This window comes from Staurois parvus, unplaced genomic scaffold (genome assembly GCF_062004578.1).
Source record: "Staurois parvus isolate SC_StPar_1 unplaced genomic scaffold, SC_StPar_1.0 ptg000420l, whole genome shotgun sequence".
In the NCBI taxonomy this organism is placed as follows: Eukaryota; Metazoa; Chordata; class Amphibia; order Anura; family Ranidae; genus Staurois; species Staurois parvus.
In genome coordinates, this window is record NW_028318216.1 from 2,009,684 (window position 1) to 2,035,168 (window position 25,485).

At 42.1% G+C, this 25,485-nt stretch overlaps 2 protein-coding genes across 2 annotated transcripts; one reads left to right on the forward strand and one right to left on the reverse strand.

The window, feature by feature from the left end:
* Positions 1-1,038: 1,038 nt before the first annotated feature.
* Positions 1,039-9,444, reverse strand: SNRPG (small nuclear ribonucleoprotein polypeptide G). Its single transcript, XM_089687189.1, has 4 exons — positions 9,310-9,444; positions 7,093-7,115; positions 2,497-2,618; positions 1,039-1,215 (listed from the first exon to the last, which is right to left on the reverse strand). The coding sequence occupies exons 1-4, from the start codon at positions 9,339-9,341 to the stop codon at positions 1,165-1,167; spliced, it is 228 nt and encodes a 75-aa protein (XP_089543315.1). The 5' UTR covers positions 9,342-9,444; the 3' UTR covers positions 1,039-1,164.
* A 321-nt stretch (positions 9,445-9,765) lies between these two features.
* On the forward strand, positions 9,766-24,710 carry TIMCC (TIM double twin CX3C motif chaperone). The gene is made up of 3 exons (XM_089687190.1): positions 9,766-9,912; positions 21,186-21,326; positions 24,052-24,710. Exons 1-3 carry the CDS (start codon positions 9,826-9,828, stop codon positions 24,247-24,249), a joined length of 426 nt encoding a protein of 141 aa, XP_089543316.1. The 5' UTR covers positions 9,766-9,825; the 3' UTR covers positions 24,250-24,710.
* Positions 24,711-25,485: the final 775 nt, after the last annotated feature.

Consider the following 25,485-nt stretch of genomic DNA (forward strand, 5'->3'; position numbering starts at 1 on the left):
TTTGCAAGTCATGCTTGTAACTGCCAATTTTGCAATGCCTCATGGGACTTGTAGTTTGGCAACAGCTGGAGAGTCGCCAGTTGACACCCGTGCTCTACAGCAGTGTTTCTCAACCTTTTTTCAGTCAAGGAACCTTTTTAAAATTATGGACAGTCTTGAGGCACCACATTTTAGAATGGGATGCCTCGGGACTGTCCATAATTTTAAAGGGCACCACATTCTAAAATGTGAAAAACGATTCTAATAGTTTTATAGAACGCAGCAACATCCATATATGTAGGAAACCCAATACTGAAGGTGATTTATTTTTCCAATGCAAATACACTTTTGCACACTGACTAGTATTCCAATGAAAATGCCAATTCAGTATCCTTTTATGCGGAATTAGACGCAAAGCAAAAACACTCAGTAAATACTGCATCAGACTGTCAATTCACTACAGGAAATATATGCATGGGGAAAATAAGTGGTCCAGGCATGCAATAATTAAAGAATGTGTTTATCATGAACAACCAGTAAACAGCTGTTTGTCAAGGAGTGGGCGGATGTCAGCATCTTTAAAAACAGTAAATAGTTACCGCCTGCGTTAAAGTACCGCTTAACTTTCATTACTAAAATACTGCATCACTTCATATAATAGCTTGTGCACTATTTTAGTAGTGTTAAAGAATTGCAACAATATTTTTTTAAAACGCTAAAAGAGGTATTTTACTACAGTTCTTAAAAGCGGCAGATACCCCTGTTCTGTTCTTAAACTTCCTTAACTATCAGTCAGGCCCGGTTGCTGTACCTTAAGGTGACCTTGTCACCACTTATCTTATACCCTGGGAGTGAAAAATAAAACCCCGAACTGTGACTCATTCCCATCCCGCCCCCCCCGAATATGAGGGTGCTTTTGCTTGGCAGCTGGTTGTCAGGCAAAGAACTGTAATATGGGGAGGGCGAGTCTCCTGCACTGCTAAAGTTTCAACCTCTGACTCAAAGCTTACATAGGGTTTCAGTAAAGCATATTGAGCTCATTGAAACGGACAAACATAGTGTAAGTGAAAACATTTTAATACAAAAACAAAGAAATGAACAGCACAACAAATGTGAAGGGTATGAATCCAGTAGGATGACTGAGGGCTGAGATCATGGGGAGGTTAGGCTCATCATATCCTAATACTATACTCGTTCCAAAGCTTCCAACATAATAATGCTGTTCCCTCGTATGACCTTGGAAAAAAAAAAAAAATGGAATATTAACTTACACTTCACAGTTATTCACATAGTATTATGATTTTGTGCTCTGTGCAAAATTTCCAACAATAATAAAACCACTATAAAAGTAAAATTGGCAGGCTGCCACATACAATACCATGATATAAAAAGGTATAAAGAATCTTATAAAAATTAAAAAAATGCTGTACTTCTTTAAAATCATACCTATATAATCACCAAATCAGACATTGTGCATTAACCTCATTAACTCTTGAGTTCCATACTTTTTGGCAAGGGTCATTTTTTTGCCATGGAAAGTAACAATGATGAGGAATAAAGGCTAAATTCAACTTGTTTTTTTCCACAGGAGCCTGTAGAGTTGTGCAATGTCAGGCTCCTGTAGAGAAACCCTACAGCTTTCTGCACAAACGTCCGTATGGGTTGTCAGTCTGAAAGCTGCAGGACTTGTGAACGAACTACAAGCCATCTGCCAAAGTGGCAGACAGGACTTGTAGTTTTCTCATTCACAGACTGCTGTAAATGAAAACACTGATGTGCGTGCGGAGTCCCGCCAATTTTTAAGCAAATGTGGCAGCAGGTGAAGGGAAAGGATCCCCCGTCCACTATCAAAGAAAGTGGGGTTCTGGCAGCAGGTGAACAGGAGCATGTTATACCCTAAATACAGGTGTAAAATAAACATGGTCCCAAAAGCGAAGTTATCCTTTAAATCACTGCGCCTTTCAACTTTTCTGGTTTTAGACGTTTGCACCTTGATATGAGATTATATTTTACATTCGCTGAGTTAATGCAAATAATTCCTAAAGACTGTTTGGTATTGATAAAATGTATCTCCCTTTACTCACCCATCTGAAAACACAACGCCAAAATCCCTGAGAACATAAAAGTTAAAAAATTCTGCTTAAAGCAGGCATCGTTGAGTGCCTCTACAATTTTTTTTGCTATAAAAGCTTTTCTGTGCCCCTCTGTGAATTAGTTTTACTGTGTTAAAAAAGGACCTGAGCAGAATCCTTCTGTCCAATGAGATTGCCCAACAAGAACACTCTGAACTGACAGTGAGAATGACAACTTAGAAGAATGTAGGAAGGCATCATGTACATCCATAAATAAGTCACTGTCGGGAGGAAAAAAAAACTGCACCTGGGCACCTTTCATTTGCATTAATAGGTGGGCTTAGCTCTGTCAGATAAAATGGTTATTTGTGAGTTTCACCAGTTATTGTGCTGGGGCTATTTTCTTCAGCTTCAAAACAGACATACTCGTGATCTGCATACTTACCACCATGCCAATATTTTGATGCCCGCTTGGTGACACTTCTGTGCATTCATCTACCACAAGATTCATGAATGGGTCAAATCCTCGAAGTATTCCCTGAACATGTCTCCCTCCGTTTAACTTTACTGAAAGCACATCAAATTTGAGTTATTATAGTGAAATAAACACAAGCTTTACATAAAGTCCTCCCTCTTGGACTAAGTTCTAACAAATAGGACCCTCTGATTCCTGCTGTATTAAATTGTATTGTAATTGTCAAGTTCCTCCACCCCAAACTTGCTCATCCACGTCTTTATGGACCTTGATTTGTGCACTGGTGCGCAGTCATGTTGGAACAGGAAGGGGCCATCCCCAAACTGTTCCCACAAGGTTGGGAGCATGAAATTGTCCAAAAAGTCTTGGTATGCTGATGTCTTAGGAGTTCCCTTCAATGGAATTAAGGAGCCAAGCACAGCCCCCCCGAAAAACAACCCCACACCATAATCCCCCCTCCACCAAACTTTGACTGCATTGTGCCAAGTGTAATCAAGTACCGTTCTCCTGGCAACCGCCAAACCTAGACATGTACATCGGATTGCCAGACAGAAAAGCGTGATTCGTCACTCCAGAGAACCCGTCTCCACTGCTCTAGAGCCCAGTGGCGGCGTGCTTTACACCACTGCATCCGACAGTTTGCATAGCACTTAGTCATGTAAGGCTTAGATGCAGCTGCTCGGCCATGGAAACCCATTCCATGAAGCTCTCTATGCACTGTTGTGCTAATCTGAAGGCTGCACGAAGTTCGGAGATCTTTAGCCACTGACTATGCAGACAGTTGGCGACATCTGCACACTATGCGCTGACCATACTCTGTCATTTTACATAGCCTACCACTTCGTGGCTGAGTTGCTGTTGTTCCCAGTTGCTTCCACTTTCTTATAATACCACTAACAGTTGACCGTGAAATATTTAGTAGCAAGGAAATTTCACGGATGGACTTATTGCACAGGTGGCAACCTATCTTGGTACCACGCTTGAATTCACTGAGCTCCTGAGAGCGACCCTTCTTTAACAAATGTTTGTAGAAGCAGTCTGCATGTCTAGGTGCTTGATTTTATACACCTGTGGCCATTGAGGCGATTGGAAACAAACTGAATCCAATGATTTAGAGGGGTGTAAATGTGTTAGGAACGTAATGATTCTCCATTAGTTGATGGAAATTAAAATCAACTTAGAGGATTGAATTCAAAGACACCCTGAAAATCAAAGTGAAAACATGAGCAGTAGCAGGCTAGTCCATTTTGCTGAAATTTCATTGCAACTCAAAATGGTACTCAGTAGTTTGTATGGCTGCCGTGTGCTTGTATGCATACCTGACAGTGTCAGGGCATACTCCTAATGAAACAACGGATAGTGTCCTGGGGTATTTCCTCCTAGATCTGAACCAGGGCATCACGGAGCTCCTGGACAGCATGAGGTGCAACCTGGTGGCATTGGATGGACCAAAACATGATCTCAGAGATGTTCTATTGGATTTAGGTCAGGCAAGCGTGGGGGCTATTCAATGGTACCAATTCTTTCAACCTCCAGGAACTGCCTGCAAACTCTCACCACGAGGTTTGGCATTGTAGTGCACCAGGAAGAACCCAGGACCCACTGCACCAGCGTAGGGATACTGACAATGAATCCAAGGATTTCATCCCGATCCCTAATGGCAGTCAGGGTACCATTGTCTATCCCAGGGGTCTCCAAACAATGGCCCTCCAGGTGTTGAGGAACTGCAAGTCCCATGAGGCCTTGCAAGACTGACAGTCACAGGCAAGACTCCCAGAGGCATGATGGGACTTGTAGTACTTCAACAGCTGGAGGATCATAGTTTGGAGACCCCCTGGTCTAGCCTATAGAGGTCTGTGCGTCCTTCCATGGATATGCTTCCCCAGACCATCACTAATCCACCACCAACACGGTCATACTGAATGATGTTACAGCCAGCATAACATTATCCACGACTTCTCCAGACCCTTTCACATCTGTCACATGTGCTCAGGGTGAACCTGCTCTCATCTGCGAAAAGCACAAGGCACCAGTGGCAGACCTGACAATTCTGGTGTTCAATGGTAAAATGTCAATCGAGCTCTATGGTGCCGCAAAGTGAACATAGGGCCCACTAGAGGACATTGGGCCCTCAGGTCACCCTCATGAAGTCTGTTTCTGATTGTTTGGTCAGAGACATTCTGCTGGAGGTCATTTTGTAGGGCTCTAGCAGTGTTCATCCTGTTCCTCCTTACACAAAGGAGCAGATACCAGTCTGCTGATGGGTTAAGGACCTTTTACAGCCCTGACCAGCTCTCCTAGAGTAACTGCCTGTCTCCTGGAATCTCCTCCATGCTCTTGGGACTGTGCTGGGAGAGACCGCAAACCTTCTGGCAATGGCACGTATTGATGTGCCATCCTGGAGGAGTTGGACTGCCTGTGCAACCTCTGTAGGGTCCAGGTATCGTCTTGTGCTACCAGTAGTAACGCTAACCCTAGCCAAATGCAAAACTAGTGAAAAAGTCAGAAAATGAGTATAGTAAAACAATGTCAGTGGCTTCCACCTGTAAAACCATTCCTGTTTTGGAAGTCATCTCATTGTTGCCCATCTAGTGCACCTGTTAATTTCCTGAACACCAAAGCAGCTGAAACTACTTAATTGACCAGATCAATATCCCAGGAGTTTAACTGACGTGACGAGATATACGCACACAAGCACCCCAACAGATTTGTCAGAAAAACTACATTCCTTTCAGAATCAACATTTTTCTATGGGACACTATACTACAAAATTCTCCCACAAATGCAGGCCATTGATTGCAAGCAAGCTTTGTTAATTTGCACACACAAAAAAGTATCTTTCCTAACAAATTCATTCAAGACCATTTTGCAAAAAGGAATACACCCCAATGAAAGTCTTAGAAGGAAAGCTAAATTTTAGAAAACAAAATCCTAATTAACAAGAATTCAACTACAGGTGAGTCTAATTTTTCATTAAACGGATGTCCAGTAGACAGTTGATTATAAAAGAGCATTACTTAAAGAAAACCCCTTCCCATTTCATGCCGTCAATGGCACCACATGGAAGAGAAATGTCACAAGGCCTGAGAAAGAAAATTTCTTTACACAAGAAAAGGTGAAGGCTAAAAGAAGATCAGCAAAGCTTAACTTCTCAGAATACTGTAGCAAACGTGACACAAAACTTTAACCATCTCAAGTCCAGGCAGTCCACAAAAGTTAATACCTCAAAAAGAGAGTCTTCTGATGAGAAGGGTTGAAGAAAATTTTAACTGCAAGTTTACTGCAGTTAGCTAAAGTAGAAAGCCAAACTGGGGTGATTGTTTCCCGTGACACAATACGACGTACGCTGCAGAGGAATGGCATGCATGGGTGTCGTCTGAAGGAAGTCTCTCCTAAAGCCCATGCACAAAAAATCCCACCAAGAATATGCTAGGGCCCATGCTGAAAAATAAGACTACTGGGACTCTGTACTCTAAAGTGCTTAGACCAAGATAAATGTTTTTGGAACTGATGGCTTCAAAACTGTATGGTATAGCAAAGGTGAGGAATACAAAGAAAAATACATGGTGCCTACAGTGAAACATGGTGGTGATAGTATCTTTGTGTGGGGCTGCATGAGTGCTGTTGCATTTCATTGATATAATGAATTCACAGATGTACTGCTCTATATTGAAAGAGAAGATGCTACCATCACTCCATGCTCTTGGTCGTCGTGCACTTTTCCAACATGACAATGATCCAAAAACACATCTAAAGGCCACTGTTGCATTTCTGAAGAACAGGATGAAAATGATTTAGTTGCCAAGTATCTCTCCTGATCTGAACCCAATCGAACGCCTATGGGGAATTCTGAGGAGACAAGTTGAGCATCCACTTCATCCAGCCTCTAAAAGAGGCTGTGCTTGAAGAATGGAAAAAGATAGATGTTGCAATAGGTCACCAATTTCTTCATTCCATACCTAGAAGACTTGGTGCTCTCCTTACATATCATGAAGGTCATACAAAATACCAGATATAGTTTTTGTTGTGGGGTGTATTCATTTTTGCATCAACTAATTTGAGTAAAACTGAAGCTTTTGTAATCCAAGTTATATTAACCTTACTTTCATGTAATGAGCTAAGCAAATGTTCTATAAAATTCAGTTCAGTCAAAATTTTGCTTGACGTGATTGTAGCCGTATTAGTGCATTTGCGACAGAAACAATTAAGTACTATCCGTGATACTTTTTTTATTTGCAGTCTGTGCTTTTTGCCGTGTCTTATCTCTAGTCTCTTTTTTTTTTTTTCATTCCCCACATCTCTTCTAACATTCTGCTAAAACTTTGTGATTAGTACTGCTTGGATCTTGAAAAAGGGGACATTCCCCGAAAGCTTGTCCTCACAATTGTATGTTAGTGCAAATAAAAAAAAGTATCACGGAAAGTACTCAATTGCTTCTGTCAAAATTTTGGTAATTGTTCTTGTGTTCATTGAGATATGAATTAAAATTTTACTTTTCAAAAGGGGTGTACTTATTTATGCTGAGCACTGTATATCACCACCTCAGTATTGCAGCTAAATACTTACAAGATAATTTTTTGTCCATGAACCTAAAAGAAAGAAAACAGGATATTTTAAACCAGTATTAAAAACATTAGACCATTAACACAATCATTCCTACTATACCTAATGGCATCCTTGGCTAGCAATGCGGCTGACATTTATTGACTAATGCAGACATAAGAAACAAATGATACTTAGCACCCTGAATTGTGTACCGTGAGAAAATTTTTTTTGCTCTCACTGAGAAACAGGAACAAGCTGGTCAGCTTTGGATTAATAAAGGTCCAATCCAACCAAAACTTATTTCATTTTGGGTAGACCAGTGAAGGATTCGAGCCTCTTTCAGGGTTTTGTTCCCATCTGTCTTCCTACTTGGATGATCCCCATAACCTCCTTTCATTACCAATACAAAAAGGCATTTTTAGTAAAACAAGTTAGGATTTAACAGTCCTGCATTATTCCACATCGTTCCTGTATGCTGGAACAAATGATCTCCTGTGCATGTGTGGAAGTTGTGCCATCCTGTACTGGCTAGTCAAAACTGCTGAAAACCCAGCATCCTCAGGAAGCCATGGAGAAGATGCCAGCGAGGGACATCACAGGTGTTGGTTCACTGGAGAAGAGGCAAGCAGTGCAAACTTTGGTTCTGCTTTATATAAACCTGTGCTTTTACTGCAGAGTACTGAAGGGATAGAGCAGCAATGGGCAAACTACGGCCCGGCGGACCTTTTAATCCGGCACGCGGAGAACGTGAGGGGAGCTAGGCTCCTCTCACAGTCCGCCCTGAAGACCGGTGTAGCATGAAAATCTGTCTCCTATGAGGATCTGTCCCCCTCGACGTATCTGCGCATGTGCCGAAGATCGCCGATCGGCTGCTAATGCCTGAAACTGGCACATGCGCAGATACGTCGAGGGGGACAGATCCTCATAGGAGACAGATTTTCATGCTACACCGGACCGGCAGGGGAACACGGCGAGAGGAACGCGCGGAGCAAAGGTAAGTGAATTGACACAGGGGGGACTTGGGGACTTTATATGGGGGATGAATTAATATGGGGAATGAATTACGGTACTATATGGGGGATGAATTACTATATGGGGGATGAATTACTATATGGGGGATGAATTACTATATGGGGGATGAATTACTATGCTTACTATGGGGGAATATTACTATACTTACTATGGATGACACATACACATCATTCATCTACTCTTGGTCCGGCCCCCGGGTCCAATATATGAACCCATTGCGGCCCTCAAGTCAAAAAGTTTGCCCACCCCTGGGATAGAGCCTCTATCACATTTTTATTTCTGTCTGTGTCCTTTCTGGGGAGATTCACCCCTATTTGTTCTGTGACCATTACCACCAAGACCAAGCAAGCAAATTACCTCACTTTGGGAAGATTTTCAATTAATTCCTGCTGTGGTTTCAGGCCAGGAAATAATAAAAAAAACAAAAAAAAAAACTCCCCAGTGGAAAAAAATAAATAAAAAATGATAACCTGATATAGGTTCTAAATCGGACCAAAAAAAAAGAAAAGAAAAAAGGGCCGTCGAACCCCGGTGCTCTGTTCCCTTTCATGTTGTTCAGGTATCTCTCCACCTCACAAAGCTTGCCTACCCCTGGTCTAGATGAATGACAAGCACAGTGGTCGCTGGGCCTCCTGGGATATGTACATCACATATTCCAGGAGGCCTTTGGTCATTATGTTGGAAGGTGGTGGGCCGAGCGGCACGTCATCTCGAGATCTTCCCGGCTAAACCCAGAAGAGCCAATGGGCATCTCAATGATATCACAAGGAAGATGGTGGCGAGGGACCCAGCAATGTCTGTTGACCAAATCATGTCAGCAGGGCACTGAATTCGCGGGTATAAAAAGTGTGCTTACAACACCACAGGGTATGTAGGGGGGCATAGAAAACAAGTTGGTGGGTGTGCAAGCTGATGGTCTTTATGTGTACTCAGATTGATCCTGAATGCCATGTTAATCTCCAGTTTTATCATTGTCACTATAGTTGTGGATGATAGTATATATAAAACGTATATTGAATAAATAAACATGGCTGTCTCGGCCCCAGTCCAGGATGTAACATGGGGCTCTATGCAGGGACTGGTCGGCCTCCAGCGCTGCACAATGGAAGGAGTATGATGAGGGCAGGAAGGCCGCAGCCCGATGACTGATCCAGGACATATCCCTGTGGAGGCCTCTCCCATACCCCACCCCGGTTCCCGACTCACTTCTTTAACTCGGGTGGGTGCGCTTTGCTCATGGTGAAGCTGTGTCCTCGCTCCTCTCCGCACACACAACGTTCTCAGCACACGGTGCAGCGCGCCGAAACAATGGGAACCCAGTGATGACGTTCTGAGTAGGTGGGTCTTCCGCACGAACACCGCCATCTTTGTGTAGGTCTATTCCGGAAACAGGGCTAATTTGAGCAATATGAATTTCCTACTGTGACTGTGTATATGTATACGTTCATAAGTCGGTGCAGTGGTTCATTACTGGGAACATATCCTTTCTCTGATTTCGTTGAACATTTTGCTGGGGTATAGTCATTATTAGGAAAGGACAGCATGCCCAGAAGAAAGATGGCGCCCGAATAAGGCTTTCCTGCTGTCTTGAAAGTGACGTGCTGAAGGCGGAAGTAGAGTCTCATGCCCTTGGAGCGCATGGTGTTGCTGTCTTGGAAGTGACGTGCTGAAGGCGGAAGTAGAGTCTCATGCCCTTGGAGCGCATGGTGTTGCTGCACAGAAATGGCAGAAGAAGCTCAGAGCCGGCTACAGAATGCGGTAGATGGGATGGTGAAGAACTTGGAGAGGGAGAACATCCGGAAAATGCAGGTGGGGGCTGTGTGCAGAGGTTATTGTCACTTTGTATGGTCCTGGCTTGCATTTAGAGCCCTTTCACACTTGTGCAACTTTGCATGCGACTTTGGGGTCCAAAGTCGCATTCCATGTTTCCCAAAGGGTGCCATTCATATCTGTGCAACTGCAAAGTGGCTCCTGCAGTACTTTGGTCCGATTTTCATGCGACTTGAGGACAATAAACTTCAGTGTTATCCCTCCAAAGTTGCATGAAAATTGCACCTGAAAGTTGTACATGTGACTTGTGTGCAACTTTGTACAGCAGAAACAATCATATTTAGTCAAAGTTGCACTTGTCCAAAGTCGTGTCAGACTTACATAAAATCGCAATGAAAATCGCACAATTTTGGAGTCGCGCAAGTGTGAATGGACCCTACATGATCTTTTATTAAAGTGACACTAAACAACATGCTTATTCTTAATAATGACATGCAATGACAAGCTGCGGTTTATAAAGGGAGCAAAATCCTCTCTTGTATTAATAGAGGTATAGACTCCAGAGAGAGATATCATATTACCCCTGTACAAATCATTAGTAAGACCTCATCTGGAATATGCAGTTCAGTTTTGGGCACAAATTCACAAAAAGAACATTGGGGAACTGGAGAAAGTACAGAGAAGGGCAACCAAACTGATAAGAGGCATGGAGGAGATCAGCTATGAGGAAAGATTAGAGGAACTGAATTTATTCTCTCTTGAGAAGAGGAGATTAAGGGGGATATGATCAACATGTATAAATACATTAGTGGTTCATATAGTGAACTCGGTGTAGAGTTATTCACCCTGAGGACATCACAGAGGACAAGGGGGCACTCTTTATGTCTGGAGGAAAAGAGATTTAATCTCCAAACACGGAAAGGTTTCTTTACAGTGAGAGCTGTGAAAATGTGGAATAGACTCCCTCAAGAGTTGGTTCTGGCCAGCTCAGTGGATTGCTTCAAAATAGGCCTGGATTCTCTCTTAGTTACACAGAATATAACTGGATACTAACATTTATAGGTAAAGTTGATCCAGGGAATATCCGATTGCCTCTCGGGGGATCAGGAAGGAATTTTTTTTCCCAGCAGGAGCAAATTGGATCATGCTTTGCTGGTTTTTTTTGCCTTCCTCTGGATCAACTGTTGGTGTAGGATTATAACTTTTTTTTTTTTTCTTATGGTTGAACTGGATGGCTTTTTTCTTTTTTCAGCCAGACTAACTATGTAACTATTAGTAACATTCTCCATGAGCTCCTGAACCTCTCCTTTTCCCTCTCACTTCTGTTTGTTTGGAATGACCAGTGTACATTATTTGCCGTCGTGCACATGCTCTATGCATTACAAACCCCATAGTCCATCTCAGGAGTGAGCCACAGAGGGTGTCTACATTCCTATATACAGTGGGACCATGGAGAATGAATATAGTCGCTCTCTAACAAGCTGTCAGATCACAGCAGCAACAAAAATGGGAGTAGGTAAAGGTAATAGAAGGGTATTTTTTAAATTAAAAAAAGAAATCGAATTCTGGCTAAAGCCTGTCTAGTTCTGCTTTAGCCCTGGTTCACACTGATGTAGTTTTGGATGCGTTTTACACTGCTCTGAATCGCATGACATGGTAAATAAAATGTTTTCCTATGAAGGGCATTCACATATATGCAGTCTACACGCAGTGCAGTTTTAAAAAATGGTTGTGTGCGAGTTTGGAATGCTGCGATCTGATTTTTGCGCTCCATAGAGTTGATTGTGAACTGCATGGGAAATGCTTATCTGTTCACATGCAGTGCCATTCCAGTGCATTTTTGCTAGTTGTGCCCCATGTTTCTGACCTGCATTCCAGGGTAGGGAGAGGAATATATAATACTGAGCACCAGGCACAGAGGGAGTGGGCTGTCCAGGTGTCACCTATAGATGGATACCCCATATGATTTCACAGCCATTATCACCCCCCCCCCCCCCCCCCCGCACCCTCATACTCACACCTTCTGCCAACCTGGCCAGACTTTGTACTGAACTTCCCAGCAAGTCCGATCACCTACGGGATGTACATTTGTAGTTTTCTCGGCAGATCTCTTCTGCACTTATGCAATTCAAGCGGAGAAGGCGCGACGTGCTTGGACCACGCGAACGGCCAAGGTTGGCTGTACATGACAGAGATATGACTACAGCCAAATCGCACCTGTATGAAATGCATTGCAATCACAGCTGAACCTGCACCTGATTCACACCATAGGTGCTACTCAAATCGCATTTAGAAACTGACTAAACTCGCAACGTCCCTGTGTAATGCTAGCGTTACAGTTCATCTCCAGGCACAAAGCTTAAAATGGAATTCCAGGCAAACGCTAAGTCGCCTTAAAATGGGCCCCTCCTAACACCTATACTAACTAAGCTGTGTAATCAAAATTCTGTATACTTACCCATTTTCAGATCACTCTGGTCCAGTCATGTGATCTCCCCTGCATTAGCCAGTGGCGGCTGCAGGGGAGAGGAGCGAGCAATTGACAACAGCTAGGGATTCTGGGAGTGGTAACGTCACCCATAGGCTCCTCCCTTCTGCAGCCACCATTGACTGACACGAAAGATCACCTGACCAGACCGAAGTGGCCTACCTGAATACAAATGCATGCCACACTTTTCACATACAGTTAGGTTCATATATATTTGGACACAGGCACAATTTTAGTTATTTTCAGGTATTTACCAAAACATATTCAAGCTATAGTTATATAATGGATATAAACAGTGCACACTCTCAGGTTTAATTTGAGGGTATGTACATCCAAATTGGAGGAAGGGTTTAGGAATTACAGCTCTTCAGAGTAGCCATCCCCCCTTTTTCAAGGGACAAAAAGTAATTTGACAATTAAATCAAAAGCTGTTTCATGGCCAGGTGTGGGCTACTGCTTTGTTATTTCTTCATCAGTTAAGCAAGTAAAAGGTCTGGAGTTGATGCTAAGTGTGGTATTTGCATTTGGAATCTATTGCTGTGAACCTACATCATCGTTCAAAGGAGCTGTCCATGCAAGTGAAACAGGCCATTGTAAGGCTTCAAAAATGAAACAAATCCATCAGAGAGATTGCAGCAACATTAGGAGTGGCCAAATCAATGGTTTGGTACATTCTGAGGACAGATGAACGCACTGGTGAGCTAAACAACATAAAAATGCATGGGTGTCCACGGAAGACAACAGTGCATTATCACAGGATTCTGTCTATGGTAAAGAAAAACCCATTCACAACATCCATACGAGTGAAGGACACTCTCCAGGAAGTAGATGTATCATTGTCAAAGTCTACAATCAAGAGAAGACTTCACGAGAGCAAATACAGGGGGTTCACCACAAGGTGAAAACTATTCATAAGCCTTAAGAATAGAAAAGCCAGTTTAGACTTTGCCAAAAAACATCTAAAAAAGCCAGACCAGTTCTGGAAAAGCATTCTTTGGACCGATGAAACTAAGATTAATCTGTACCAGAATGATGGGAAGAAAAAAGTGTGGAGAAGGCTTGGGACAACTCATGATCCAAAGCACACAACTTCATCTGTAAAACAAGGCGGAGGCAGTGTGATAGCATGGGCATGCATGGCTTCCAGTGGCACTGGGTCATTGGTGTTTATTGATCATGTGACAGAAGACAGAAGCAGCTGGATGAATTCTGCAATGTCTGTCAGCCCAGATTCAGCCAAATGCAGCAAAGTTGATTGGACGGCGCTTCACAGTACAGATGGACAATGATCCAAAACACACTGCAAAAGCAACCCAGGAGATTTTGAAGGAAAAGAAGTGGAATATTCTGCAATGGCCAAGCCAATCACATGATCTCAACCCAACTGAGCATGCATTTCACTTGCTGAAGGCAAAACTAAAGGCAGAAAGACCCACAAACAAAGAACAACTGAAGACAGCTGCAGTTAGAGCCTGGCAAAGCATCAGAAAGGAGGAAACCCAGTCTTTGGACCCAGACTTCAGGCAGTCATTGCCAGTAAAGGATTCTCAACAAAATATTAACATTTTATTTGATTATATTCACTTGTCCAATTACATTTGAGAACCTGAAAATGGAGGGACTGTATAAAAATGGTTGCAGTGCCTAAAATTTGTACTTCATATCTATGTTCAACCCCTTGAATTAAAGCTGAAAGTCTGCACTTCAAATTCATTTGGATTATTTCATTTTAATTTATTTTAGTGGCATACAGAGCCAAAATTATGAAAATTGTGCCTGTGTCCAAATATACAGTCAGGTCCATAAATATTGGGACATCGACACAATACTAACATTTTTGGCTCTATACACCACCAGGATTGATTTGAAATGAAATGATCAAGATGTGCTTTAACTGCAGACTGTCAGCTTTAATTTGAGGGTATTTAGATCCAAATCAGGTGAACAGTGTAGGAATTACAACAGTTTGCATATGTGCCTCCCACTTGTTAAGGGACCAAAAGTAATGGGACAATTGGCTTCTCAGCTGTTCCATGGTCAGGTGTGTGTTACTCCCTCATTATCCCAATTACAATGAGCAGATAAAAGGTCCAGAGTTCATTTCAAGTGTGCTATTTGCATTTGGAATCTGTTGCTGTCAACTCTCAAGATGAGATCCAAAGAGCTGTCACTATCAGTGAAGCAAGCCATCATTAGGCTGAAAAAACAAAATAAACCCATCAGAGAGATAGCAAAAACAGTAGGCATGGCCAAAACAACTGTTTGGAACATTCTTAAAAAGAAGGAAAGCACCGGTGAGCTCTGCAACACCAAAAGACCCGGAAGACCACGGAAAACAACTGTGGTGGATGACCGAAGAATTCTTTCCCTGGTGAAGAAAACACCCTTCACAACAGTTGGCCAGATCAAGAACACTCTCCAGGAGGTAGGTGTATGTGTGTCAAAGTCAACAATCAAGAGAAGACTTCACCAGAGTGAATACAGAGGGTTCACCACAAGATGTAAACCATTGGTGAGCCTCAAAAACAGGAAGGCCAGATTAGAGTTTGCCAAACGACATCTAAAGAAGCCTTCACAGTTCTGGAACAACATCCTATGGACAGATGAGACCAAGATCAACTTGTACCAGAGTGATGGGAAGAGAAGAGTATGGAGAAGGAAAGGAACTGCTCATGATCCTAAGCATACCACCTCATCAGTGAAGCATGGTGGTGGTAGTGTCATGGCGTGGGCATGTATGGCTGCCAATGGAACTGGTTCTCTTGTATTTATTGATGATGTGACTGCTGACAAAAGCAGCAGGATGAATTCTGAAGTGTTTCGGGCAATATTATCTGCTCATATTCAGCCAAATGCTTCAGAACTCATTGGACGCCGCTTCACAGTGCAGATGGACAATGACCCAAAGCATACTGCAAAAGCAACCAAAGAGTTTTTTAAGGAAAAGAAGTGGAATGTTATGCAATGGCCAAGTCAATCACCTGACCTGAATCCGATTGAGCATGCATTTCACTTGCTGAAGACAAAACTGAAGAGAAAATGCCCCAAGAACAAGCAGGAACTGAAGACAGTTGCAGTAGAGGCCTGGCAGAGCATCACCAGGGATGAAACCCAGCGTCTGGTGATGTCTATGCATTCCAGACTTCAGGCTGTAATTGCTGCAAAGGATTTGCAACCAAGTATTAAAAAGTGAAAGTTTGATTTATGATTATTATTCTGTCCCGTTACTTTTGGTCCCTTAACAAGTGGGAGGCACATATGCAAACTGTCGTATTTCCTACACCGTTCACCTGATTTGGATGTAAATACCCTCAAATTAAAGCTGACAGTCTGCAGTTAAAGCACATCTTGTTCATTTCATTTCAAATCCATTGTGGTGGTGTACAGAGCCAAAAATGTTAGAATTGTGTTGATGTCCCAATATTTATGGACCTGGCTGTATATGGACCTAACTGTATTTATTTGTTAACAATTTTTTGAAAACCATTCATCATTTTCCTTCAACTTCACAATTATGTGCCACTTTGTGTTGGTCTATCACATAAAATTCCAATAAAATACATGACAAAATGTTGAAAATTTCAAGGGATATGAATACTTTTGCAAGGCACTGTACATAAAGCAGTGTATTGGATGCCAAGGATTCTTCTACTGCCAGAGCTCTTCAAGAGAGCAAGGATCCGAGGTAGAGTTAAGTTTTTTTTTTTTTAATTTGTTTTATTTTTTTAATGTGGGGACAGCAAAGCTTTAACTATAAAATGCTTTGCATGTGTGAATAAAACTCTTCCTTGCCATTTATATCTTCTCACCCATTGAGGGACACAGGAACGCAAAACCAGTTGGGTTAAACTGCAGCCCAAAGGAGATTAGGGCACTTCCAAACAGAACAATTGTAAACTAGTCCCCATATAACCCCTTCCCTACTCAGCAGGCCTCAGTTTTCAGCTTCAGTCTAGATTCCTCACTGACATGGCTGCTTGAACTGGCCTCTATACAGTAGCTGTCAGAATTAGCCTTGGTGTACTTTCTAGGTCCATAGCTCTGGCACAGCCTCAGGTGTGACCCTGTTTCTGAAGACTCACTTTGTAATTTGGGGTGTCCGTGCTAAAGCAGGGGAGCTACCTCACTGCACCGCTTGGCACCTTTTCAATTTTCCTGCCAGCACTGATTTTACTGTGATAAGGGTTGAGGCTGAGGGACCAAACGCTGATGTCATCCGCTGGGATGAGCAACGCGCACACTTTTGCTCACAGCATTCAGCCTGGAGGAAGCGCTATCCCACTACAGTTCCTGCTCTTCAAGCATTGAATGGATATCCAATCTCTAATTATGTGAAAGACCTCCTGCGCTTCTAACTAAAACCCTATAAACTAATCACAAAGGTAAAGCTGCCAACATCCAGTCATATACCTAATGACAAATGAGAAATAACAAAGAAAAATAAAGTGGCGCTAATACCATATAAACCCCACCACAAATGGCATAAAATGAAATCAATATACCAATATGCACATAAATAATATAAAAAAAATGTGTAAGTGTAAATATGCGCATATATAAATATACATAAAACAATATGCAATAATAAACAATATAAATAGTGATGCACATGAGTATATCACTCACTCAATACACGTGCGACAAAGTGCCACCTACCAGGTCCAAATAGAGACCAACACATAACAGTAGAGCCCCAAATGATCCTAAACAGATCTAATAGTGATATACAAACAACAAACCAAACAAAAAGTCCAAAATTGGACTAAACCCAAAAAGTTGCGCTCCAACCTCCAAACAGAAGTGCTCCAGGCACAAAAACCACATAAATAACCACTGTGTCATCAATATACAGAGTACATCCAACCGTACATAAAATGATGTGCTCAATTGTAAACGTATAACAAATATAAAATAGTTAATATGAAAAAGGTCCCGTGAGGTGAAAAAATACCTAATTGCAATAAGCAGTACAGTCCATAAAAATTTTAATAAAAATATCCAATCTCTGCTGCTTCTGTTGCCTACCTAAAGCGACCTTGTCACCTCTGGCCACCTAAATCCCTCATTAGCACCAGCTTTCCGGGTTTGTGAATATTGGAAGTCTTGCTTCTCGTTGAGCCTAGTTGCATTACTGCTGTGTGAACACGTCTTTGCTACGACACACGGAGGACAGTGTAATTGCAGCAGATGACCTCCATCCATGCTTCTTTATCTGGAACCCCTTTTTGTTATAGGATCGTGCTTATTGGAGTTGTCCTTGGCTTTGTTTGATGAGACCGAGTCCTCTCCCATGTCCACAGGGACCACCATGTTCTCTCAGGACTTCTTAGCTGTTTGTGGTCAGTTACTGCGACGTTCTGCCCACAGAGGCTCGTGGCATACTTTGGCACCATCCTTGCAAAATGTTAATCTTGCTGTCCATAGTCTTTCAATCAAATTGGGCCCCTATCATCATCTCTCTGAGTTTTGCAGACAGGCTGGTTAATTAGGACAGGTAGCAGAGCGTGTTTTACCGTAAAGTATATGATGTAAAATGCAAAAAAAATTAGATTTTAGTACTACTTTAGTCTGTCACACCTTGTCAGAATAGGTAACTTCCCTCAAGAGGGATCCCTGCATCTCCACCTGCCCCATTTCATAGAGAGGTGGAAGCAGTTATTTAGTTATTACAGGTACTTGTGTAGCGAAGGTCCCTAACTCACATTCATACATACACATACTAGGGCCAATTTTTACAGGAGCCAATTAACCTACCAGCTAGGGATGCACTGAAATTTCGGTGGCCGAAACGTTTCGGCCAAAAACACCTTTTTCAGCCATCAGCCGCCATGAAAAAAAAAGCAACGATACAGGTGCTAAAAAAACCCTGCCCCTCGCCGCTGCCTGCCTCTCTGAAGTTCTCAGCCTTACCTGAGAAACCATCGAACGATCCCGATGCTGGGTATAGAGATGAGTGAAGGAAAGATGGCCTCCACTCATCTCTATGCCCTTGGAGGACTGGAGCAATGTCATTTTTAAAAATGTTTTTTTTTGTTTTTTTTTTTTTTTGCTTAAAGCACTAGATCAATGCTTTTTTTTGATCCAATGCTTTACATTGCAGAGGAGAGATGACCCCATATCTCTCCATAAAGAGGACCTGTCACTAACTATCACAAGGGATACATGCATTTCTTGTGATAAAAATAAACGATTGCAAATTTTTTTAAAGGGACAGTGCAAAAAAAAAAAAAAAAAAAGTTTAAATCGCCATGCCCACATATGTAAATGGTGTTCAAACCACACACGTGAGGAATCGCCACGAGCGTCGGAGCAAGAACAATAATTCTCACACTAGACCTCCTCTGTAACTTTACACTGCTAACCTGTAGAAATTTTTAAAGCGTCACTCATGACATGTTGGGTATCTATTTACTCGCCGTAACATCCTTTTTCATATTTTTCCAAACAATTGGGGTTTATATTGTGTTTTGTTTTTTTTTTTAATCCAAGTTTATTTTTTCCAAAAAATATATATTCATTTTTAAAAACTGCACCTTTCTGTTTTCGGCCAAGTGCATTTTGAATTTTCGGTTTCGGCACCAGAATTTAATTTCGGTGCACAACTACTACCAGCATGTCTTTCGAGTGTGAGAGGGAACCAGAGTATCCAGAGAAAACCCAGGCAGGCACAGGGAGAACATGCAAACTCCAGGCAGGTGGTGTTGTGGTTGGGATTCGAACCAACAACCTTAGTACTGCTAAGCAGATGTGCTAACCATTTAGCCATTGTGCTACCCATTTTTCTGGAACTTTGTGCTTTACTTGTGATTGTTTGCTACAAGCATCTAATTTTGTGTATCATATAGGGCTGATGTCCGTACAAATGCAAAGATCACTTGGCTGGCTTTGTCGGGATGATATTGCTGCACCCAAGGAGTATTTGATTCGATTAATCTTTTAGGATAGGGTTTCTCCAGTCTTTCTCTTGGCACTGTGACTAATACCACAGATAACCAGAGTGTGCACCTGCCTCACTGCATGAGGTATGCAGAAGTGTTGAAGATGTCCCACCCTTGTCCATCATCTACTTCGGCAGTAAGTACTCTTGGGCCTTCAGAACTCCCACTTGAAACCAGGGGTCAGTTAACCCCTCTGAAAAGTCTGCTGCATGGATGTGCGGCCTCACTTCTGTAAGTGGAGGACTGTTTGAACATCTGGACCAGTCTTTGGGTAGTTGTCTTCTCAGTACTCATTTTAGTCCACTGGCCCCTTGATATCTTTTTTTGTGCTATTACACAAAGCAGTGCAACTTTCCAGGTCTCATGGGTTACCTGCACCCTGGGACTCTTTTGTCTCTGTCCATCTGGAATTTCTGCTGGTAAGTGAAAATGTTAACATAGGTACAGTTAAAGCAGAACTCCTGGTAAAAAAAAAAAAAGGATTAAAAAAATAAAAAGCTCAGGAAATGATGCCTTCAATTTTGGAGCTGACCCATGCAGTAAATTCTTTCCCGCCCCTAGATGTTGCCATTTTGCCAGGTTTGAATGATGGTCAGCATCATTTAACCCACTTCCTTTGGACCTGGACTTTCATGGTTCCTCATGGGGGGATGTCATGGGGGGACACCATACTTCCAGCTGGTGCTCAGCCTATTGGCTTCTTTTGTTACATATACTGTCAAATCCAAGGCAGTATTGTACAATGATGTTGACGTGTACAGCTAACCTAGGGATTGCAATCTTCTAGAAACTGCCTCTACCCTCAACCCTACTTTTCCCCCATAATTTTGGGGTACATGACAAGTCCAGTTAAGGAGAGTGAATCGGCTCGGTCATGTGATCAGCTGTGTCCAATCACAGCTGATCGCATGTAAATAGGGAAATGCAGGTTATCGCCATTTCTCTCCTCACGAGCCATCATGCTGACCGCTCGAGAGGAGAGGAGAGATGGTAATCGGCATTCCTCAGAGGGCACATGTACACTGATCATCAGGGCACTGATAATCAATGTGCCCTGATGATCAGTGTAGTCCCAGCAGTGCCAGCTGTCAGTGCCTCATCAATGCCACCTGCCAGTGCCCATCAGTGCCTCATCAATGCCACATGTTAGTGCCTACCAGTGCACATCAATGCCACATATCAGTGCCATCTGAGCTGCCTTTCAGTGCCACTTATCAGTGCTGCCTATCAGTGCCAGTCAGTGCTGCCTACCAGTGCCAGTCAGTGCCGCCTATCAGTGCCATATATGAGTGCTGCCTTTAAGTGCCCATCAGTGATGCCTGTCAATGCCCATCAGTGCTACCTACTAGTGCCTCCTCATCAGTACCACCTATCAATGCCTATCACTGCAGCCTCATTAGCGCACATCAGTGAAGGAGAAAAATCACTTATTTACAAAATTTTATAACAAAAACTAAGAAAAAACGTTTTTTGGTTTTTTTTTTTCAAAATTTTCAGTTTTTGGTTTGTTTAGCAAAAAATAAACCCAGAGGTGATTAAATACCACCAAAAGAAAGCTCTGTCTCAAAAAAAATGCTAAAAATTTCATATGGGTACAGTGTTGCATGACCGCGCAATTGTCATTCAAAATGCGACAGCGCTGAAAGCTGGAAATTGGCCTGGGCAGGAAGGGGGTATAAGTGCCCTGTAGGCAAGTGGTTAAAGGGTATGTCCACTTTTGCAAATAAGAAAACACCTACTTTTTATTTGTTACTTGTATTGTTACATTAAAGGACTGAGCAGAGGTTTTCTGTGCTACAGATTTTCTATTCAACATTTTTAAAAACAGTATTCAGTGGTGCATGGTGCTGTTTAACTTTTTTTCTTCCTCCTTCTGTTTCTTGCAGAGTAAAATGTTTCGGTGTAGCGCTCAGTGCTGTGATAATGAAACTGCTTCTATGCAGACTGTACACAACTGTATAGAACGCTGCCATTTGCCACTTGCTCAGGCCCAAAGTCTGGTCACCAATGATCTGGAGAAGTTTCAGGTGAGTGCAGCAAATTACAGACTTTTTATCAACTATTTGTCCCTAGATCTGTTTAAAATGATTGCAGTGCTTCTGTTATTCCACCGGATGGCAGCAAATCACTGTTAAGTGAGAACTGCAACATACAGTAGAGTATGCGTTGGCATTATCACTGCAATGATTTGCAATGATTGTTCATGTAATTATTTGGGTAAATGGAGGAAATTGATGTAGACCAAAGCAACCAACAGTCACTTTCCAGTGTATCCTAGATAATTGTGAAAATAGGGAAGAGTCTTGTATATTCAGGAACATTTTATTTATTGATAAAAGTTTGAACCTTCACATATACCTGGAACACTTGGCAGACTTAGGCTGGCCATACACTATACAATTTTCTGTCCAATTTCCTTTAGATTTACCTTCAACTATGTAGTGCAAGGGCCTGCCTAATTGGATACAATTGAAAGTGTTGTTTAAGTTTGACCTCGTATTATATGGTTTTTGGTAAATCTAAAGCAAAAATCTCAAGAAAATTATATAATGTATGGTCAGCCTTTGAAAAAAAAATCTGCCCTGCTGTCCTTGCCAAACTTAAAGCTGAATTCCTGGTATGGATTCTATTGCATAGTTACATTGGTTAAGCTTGGACCAATGTACGTATGCATATGCCATAACTGTGGGACTGCTTTGGAAGTGGTGAGACTGTAGTAGTTGCTGCTTTCTTTTGGGTCCCGTGTTGAACAGCTGTTCTGCCTCAAAGTAACCACAAGGGGTTGCTCACTCGGCACAGGCATCATTCACAGACATGCCTGGTGTTTCCAGATTGGACAAAGTGGTTGGTGATATCACAGTCTCCACCTCATCCAATCACAGAATGCTTTGCACTCATTGAGACAAATGCAAGGCATTTTGTGAATGGCATGCGTGCTGAATAAGTGACTCCCTGTGGTTACTATGCAGCAGGACAGCCATTTTTTGCACAGGCTCTGGAAGACAGCTGTAGTAGCAGTACTAATTACTACAGTGATTCTCCACTTCCACAGTGGCCCCATAGGTATGGCATATGCATGCTTACATTGGTTCAAGCTTGACCAAGGTAACTACAACAAAATCCACATGTGGAATTCAGCTTTAAAACTAATCTGTGATTTTCCAATGCAGAACAAAGGAATCGGTTTACTTTGATGCCACCCTCCCCAGCATCATATTCTTATCTTGCTATTGCTGCCCTCCTGCTCTGTTCAGCTAGCATGAATAAAGGAAAGACCGAGTAGTAGCTGACACAGGGCTGTGGACTGACCCCTGAGACAGCTCTGATTTCCACTGCACTGTTTCATGGAGTTAGCCACACGCTCCTTCATTCCCAGATGTACAAGATGTTTCGTTTGACTCCCAGTGACGTACAGAGTGGCAGGGGAGCAAAGGAGAGGTAAATATTTGCTGGGGAGGGGTGGGGGATTAAAGCAAACCCTAAGTGGATTTGCTTTAAAACTGGTTGGTATGATGCAACTTGTTCTTTGGTATTTTTCTGAATTATTGTTTTTATATAATGCTTGTGTACAGTCTTCTTTTTTTTTTTTAATTTAAAATTTAAAAACACATTTAAAGTCCAGTTGAACCCTCAGTTTAAATGAGCTAAATACATTCCAGGTGCATCACAACAAAATGCCTTTAAGGTACATACACACTTTCAATTATACCCAACTTGATTGGATTAGAGAGCCCCAGCAGGGGTTCCCTGGCAATTAGCTGTGGGAGGCAGACCCACTGAAAGCAATTGTAGGCTGCTGGCTCCCACAGCTTATCATGACCTCTCACGTGATCACTCAAGCAGCGATAACCTGCGAGTCATTGGAAATGGACACAGACAGGCTCTGAGCTCTTGAGCCAGGGGATGTGTTGGTCCTCTGTGCTTCTACACAGAGAGTAAGGGTCCCACTTTGCAGCATGCTGGCAGGAGATAGGATTTTTTGCTCAGTCTGTGGCTGATCTAAAAAGTCAGTGATCTGTAAGACATTGAACACATTTTGTGTTCATGAACCAAAAAAATCAAAACTTTCTAAAATGTTGGATTCTGAAGAGTCTTCAGTGCTGTGCAGGTCATTGTATGGGTGGTAGGAGAGGTGATGTAGAGGGAAGAAAATGTCCATATGAGCTGCACATCTCTGCAAGCCCCAGGTAAGAAAGTGTAACAGTCTCAGCCTGGGCTGCAGCCAGGCCATGCCTCCAGTGTGTTTCAATCTGCCCTTGGCATTCCCCATAATTAAGCTCCAAGGCAAAATGAAACGTGTTGAGGCATGGCCTTGCTGGAGCCCTGACTTACCTAGGTTTTGCAGAGATGTGCGGCTCATATGGACATGTTTACCTGTGCATTGCTGTATGGAGAATGGACGAACTCCGTCCTAGCCTGCATTCACAGTTGTTGGCTTTTTTGATTGGGATCGTTACAGCCTGAGCAGCATCAACAATCTTGTTTGGGGTCAGGAGTAGGTGGTTGGAGAGGTATTTACTGTCATTTTTGAAGCGTAAAATTGTGTTTTTGTTTTTTTTTATGACAGTCACTTTAACTTTTTGCCTTTAGTGCAGGGTATTTTGTTTTAAAGTGTTTTCTGACTCCCAAATGGGATTGAATGGTGAACAGCCTCTACATGTATTTGAAGCCCCTGGCTTACCTGAAGCACTTGTTTAAGTCATACAATGATGCTGTATATTATGCGACAGTAATAATCTCATTTCTCATTAGGACCGCCTTGGTCGGTGCACCATGCACTGCAATGACAAAGCTAAGGACTCCTTTGATTCTGGCAATAAAGAAGTAAAAGTGAGGGCTCAGTTGGAGACCTGTGTGATGAAGTGCGCAGAGGAACACATGAACCTTATCCCCAGTATGACCAAGAAACTGAAGGAGGCTTTAATTGAGGTTGACAAGAAAACATCCTAATATCTGGAAATGTTTGTTCCAGCCATCCTTCCTGCTGGAATGGGCAGTGGCAACAAAGTCCTGAGACAATTAGATGGGGACTAAAAACTTCCTTCATCTGACAGGAAACAGGATGCTGTGAAGCCAGAAAACAACAGCATCATCCAAGTCCAGCTCAGGGACCAAGCTAACAGCCAGTCATTTATGAATTTTTTACCTCCTCAAAGTTCATATACGTAACCCTGGGTGTGCTGACATACTTGATGTAAAATTAAACATTGAATGGGTTTTTTTATTTTTAGAAACTATGAAAGCTCAAAGTAATGACAGCAATTACCCCAGAAAAGCTCTAATACCAATGGCATGATAATGTCTTTGTAAAAAAAGCAAAAGAAATTCATACTTTGGTTGATGGGTAGATTGTGTGATGTAATGTGAAATAATAACGTGCAATGGAAGAAATACATTCTTTGTCCTTTTAAGAGTCTGCAGTAGATTTGTAGCAAGTATTCCTCTGATTTTAGGGCAAACATTCCTTACCTTCTCACTCTACGTTTTGTTTTGTTCAGTGTTTCAAATTGAAATGTGTTCATTGTGGAAAAAATTAGTTATGTCCTTCCACATCCTCAGCATCTTTTGATGTCTTGCACATAGATAGTAATGGCCATTTCTAGTGGTTGGTCAGCACATGTCCCTGGCCATTCTTTATAGTTAGAGCTGGAGTGTGCCCAGAATATCAAAGAATGCTGGAAGCACAGGATGTAAACACAACTGTGCTGGCTCTAACCAAAGCGGTGTCCTCCTTCAATATCCATGATAAGTTTCTGAAATGTGAACATTTTCGATGCATAAGCTTTTTTAAAAATATTTTTGGTATTAATATATATGTATTGGGGAAAGAAGATAGATAAATAAATAAAATTTTTTTTTATATATATATATATATATATATATATATATATATATATATATATATATATATATATATATATATATATATAAATTTATTTTTAATTATACATACCCCTAGACCAGTACACAGAGCTTAGTTCTGTGTGTTCTATCTGTAGCTCCACCCTAGGCAAATGCCGAAATTATGGGGAAGGTACAGCCAGGACTGCAGCTACAGTCTTCTCTCTATTCTGCAAACCTCCTTGCTGTGCAGCCTTGTAACTCCTCTGCTCCCTTTGTACTAAAAAGTCCCATAGCCACCAGTTTTGAGGGAGATTACTACAGTAATAGCTGGCAGCTTGTGTT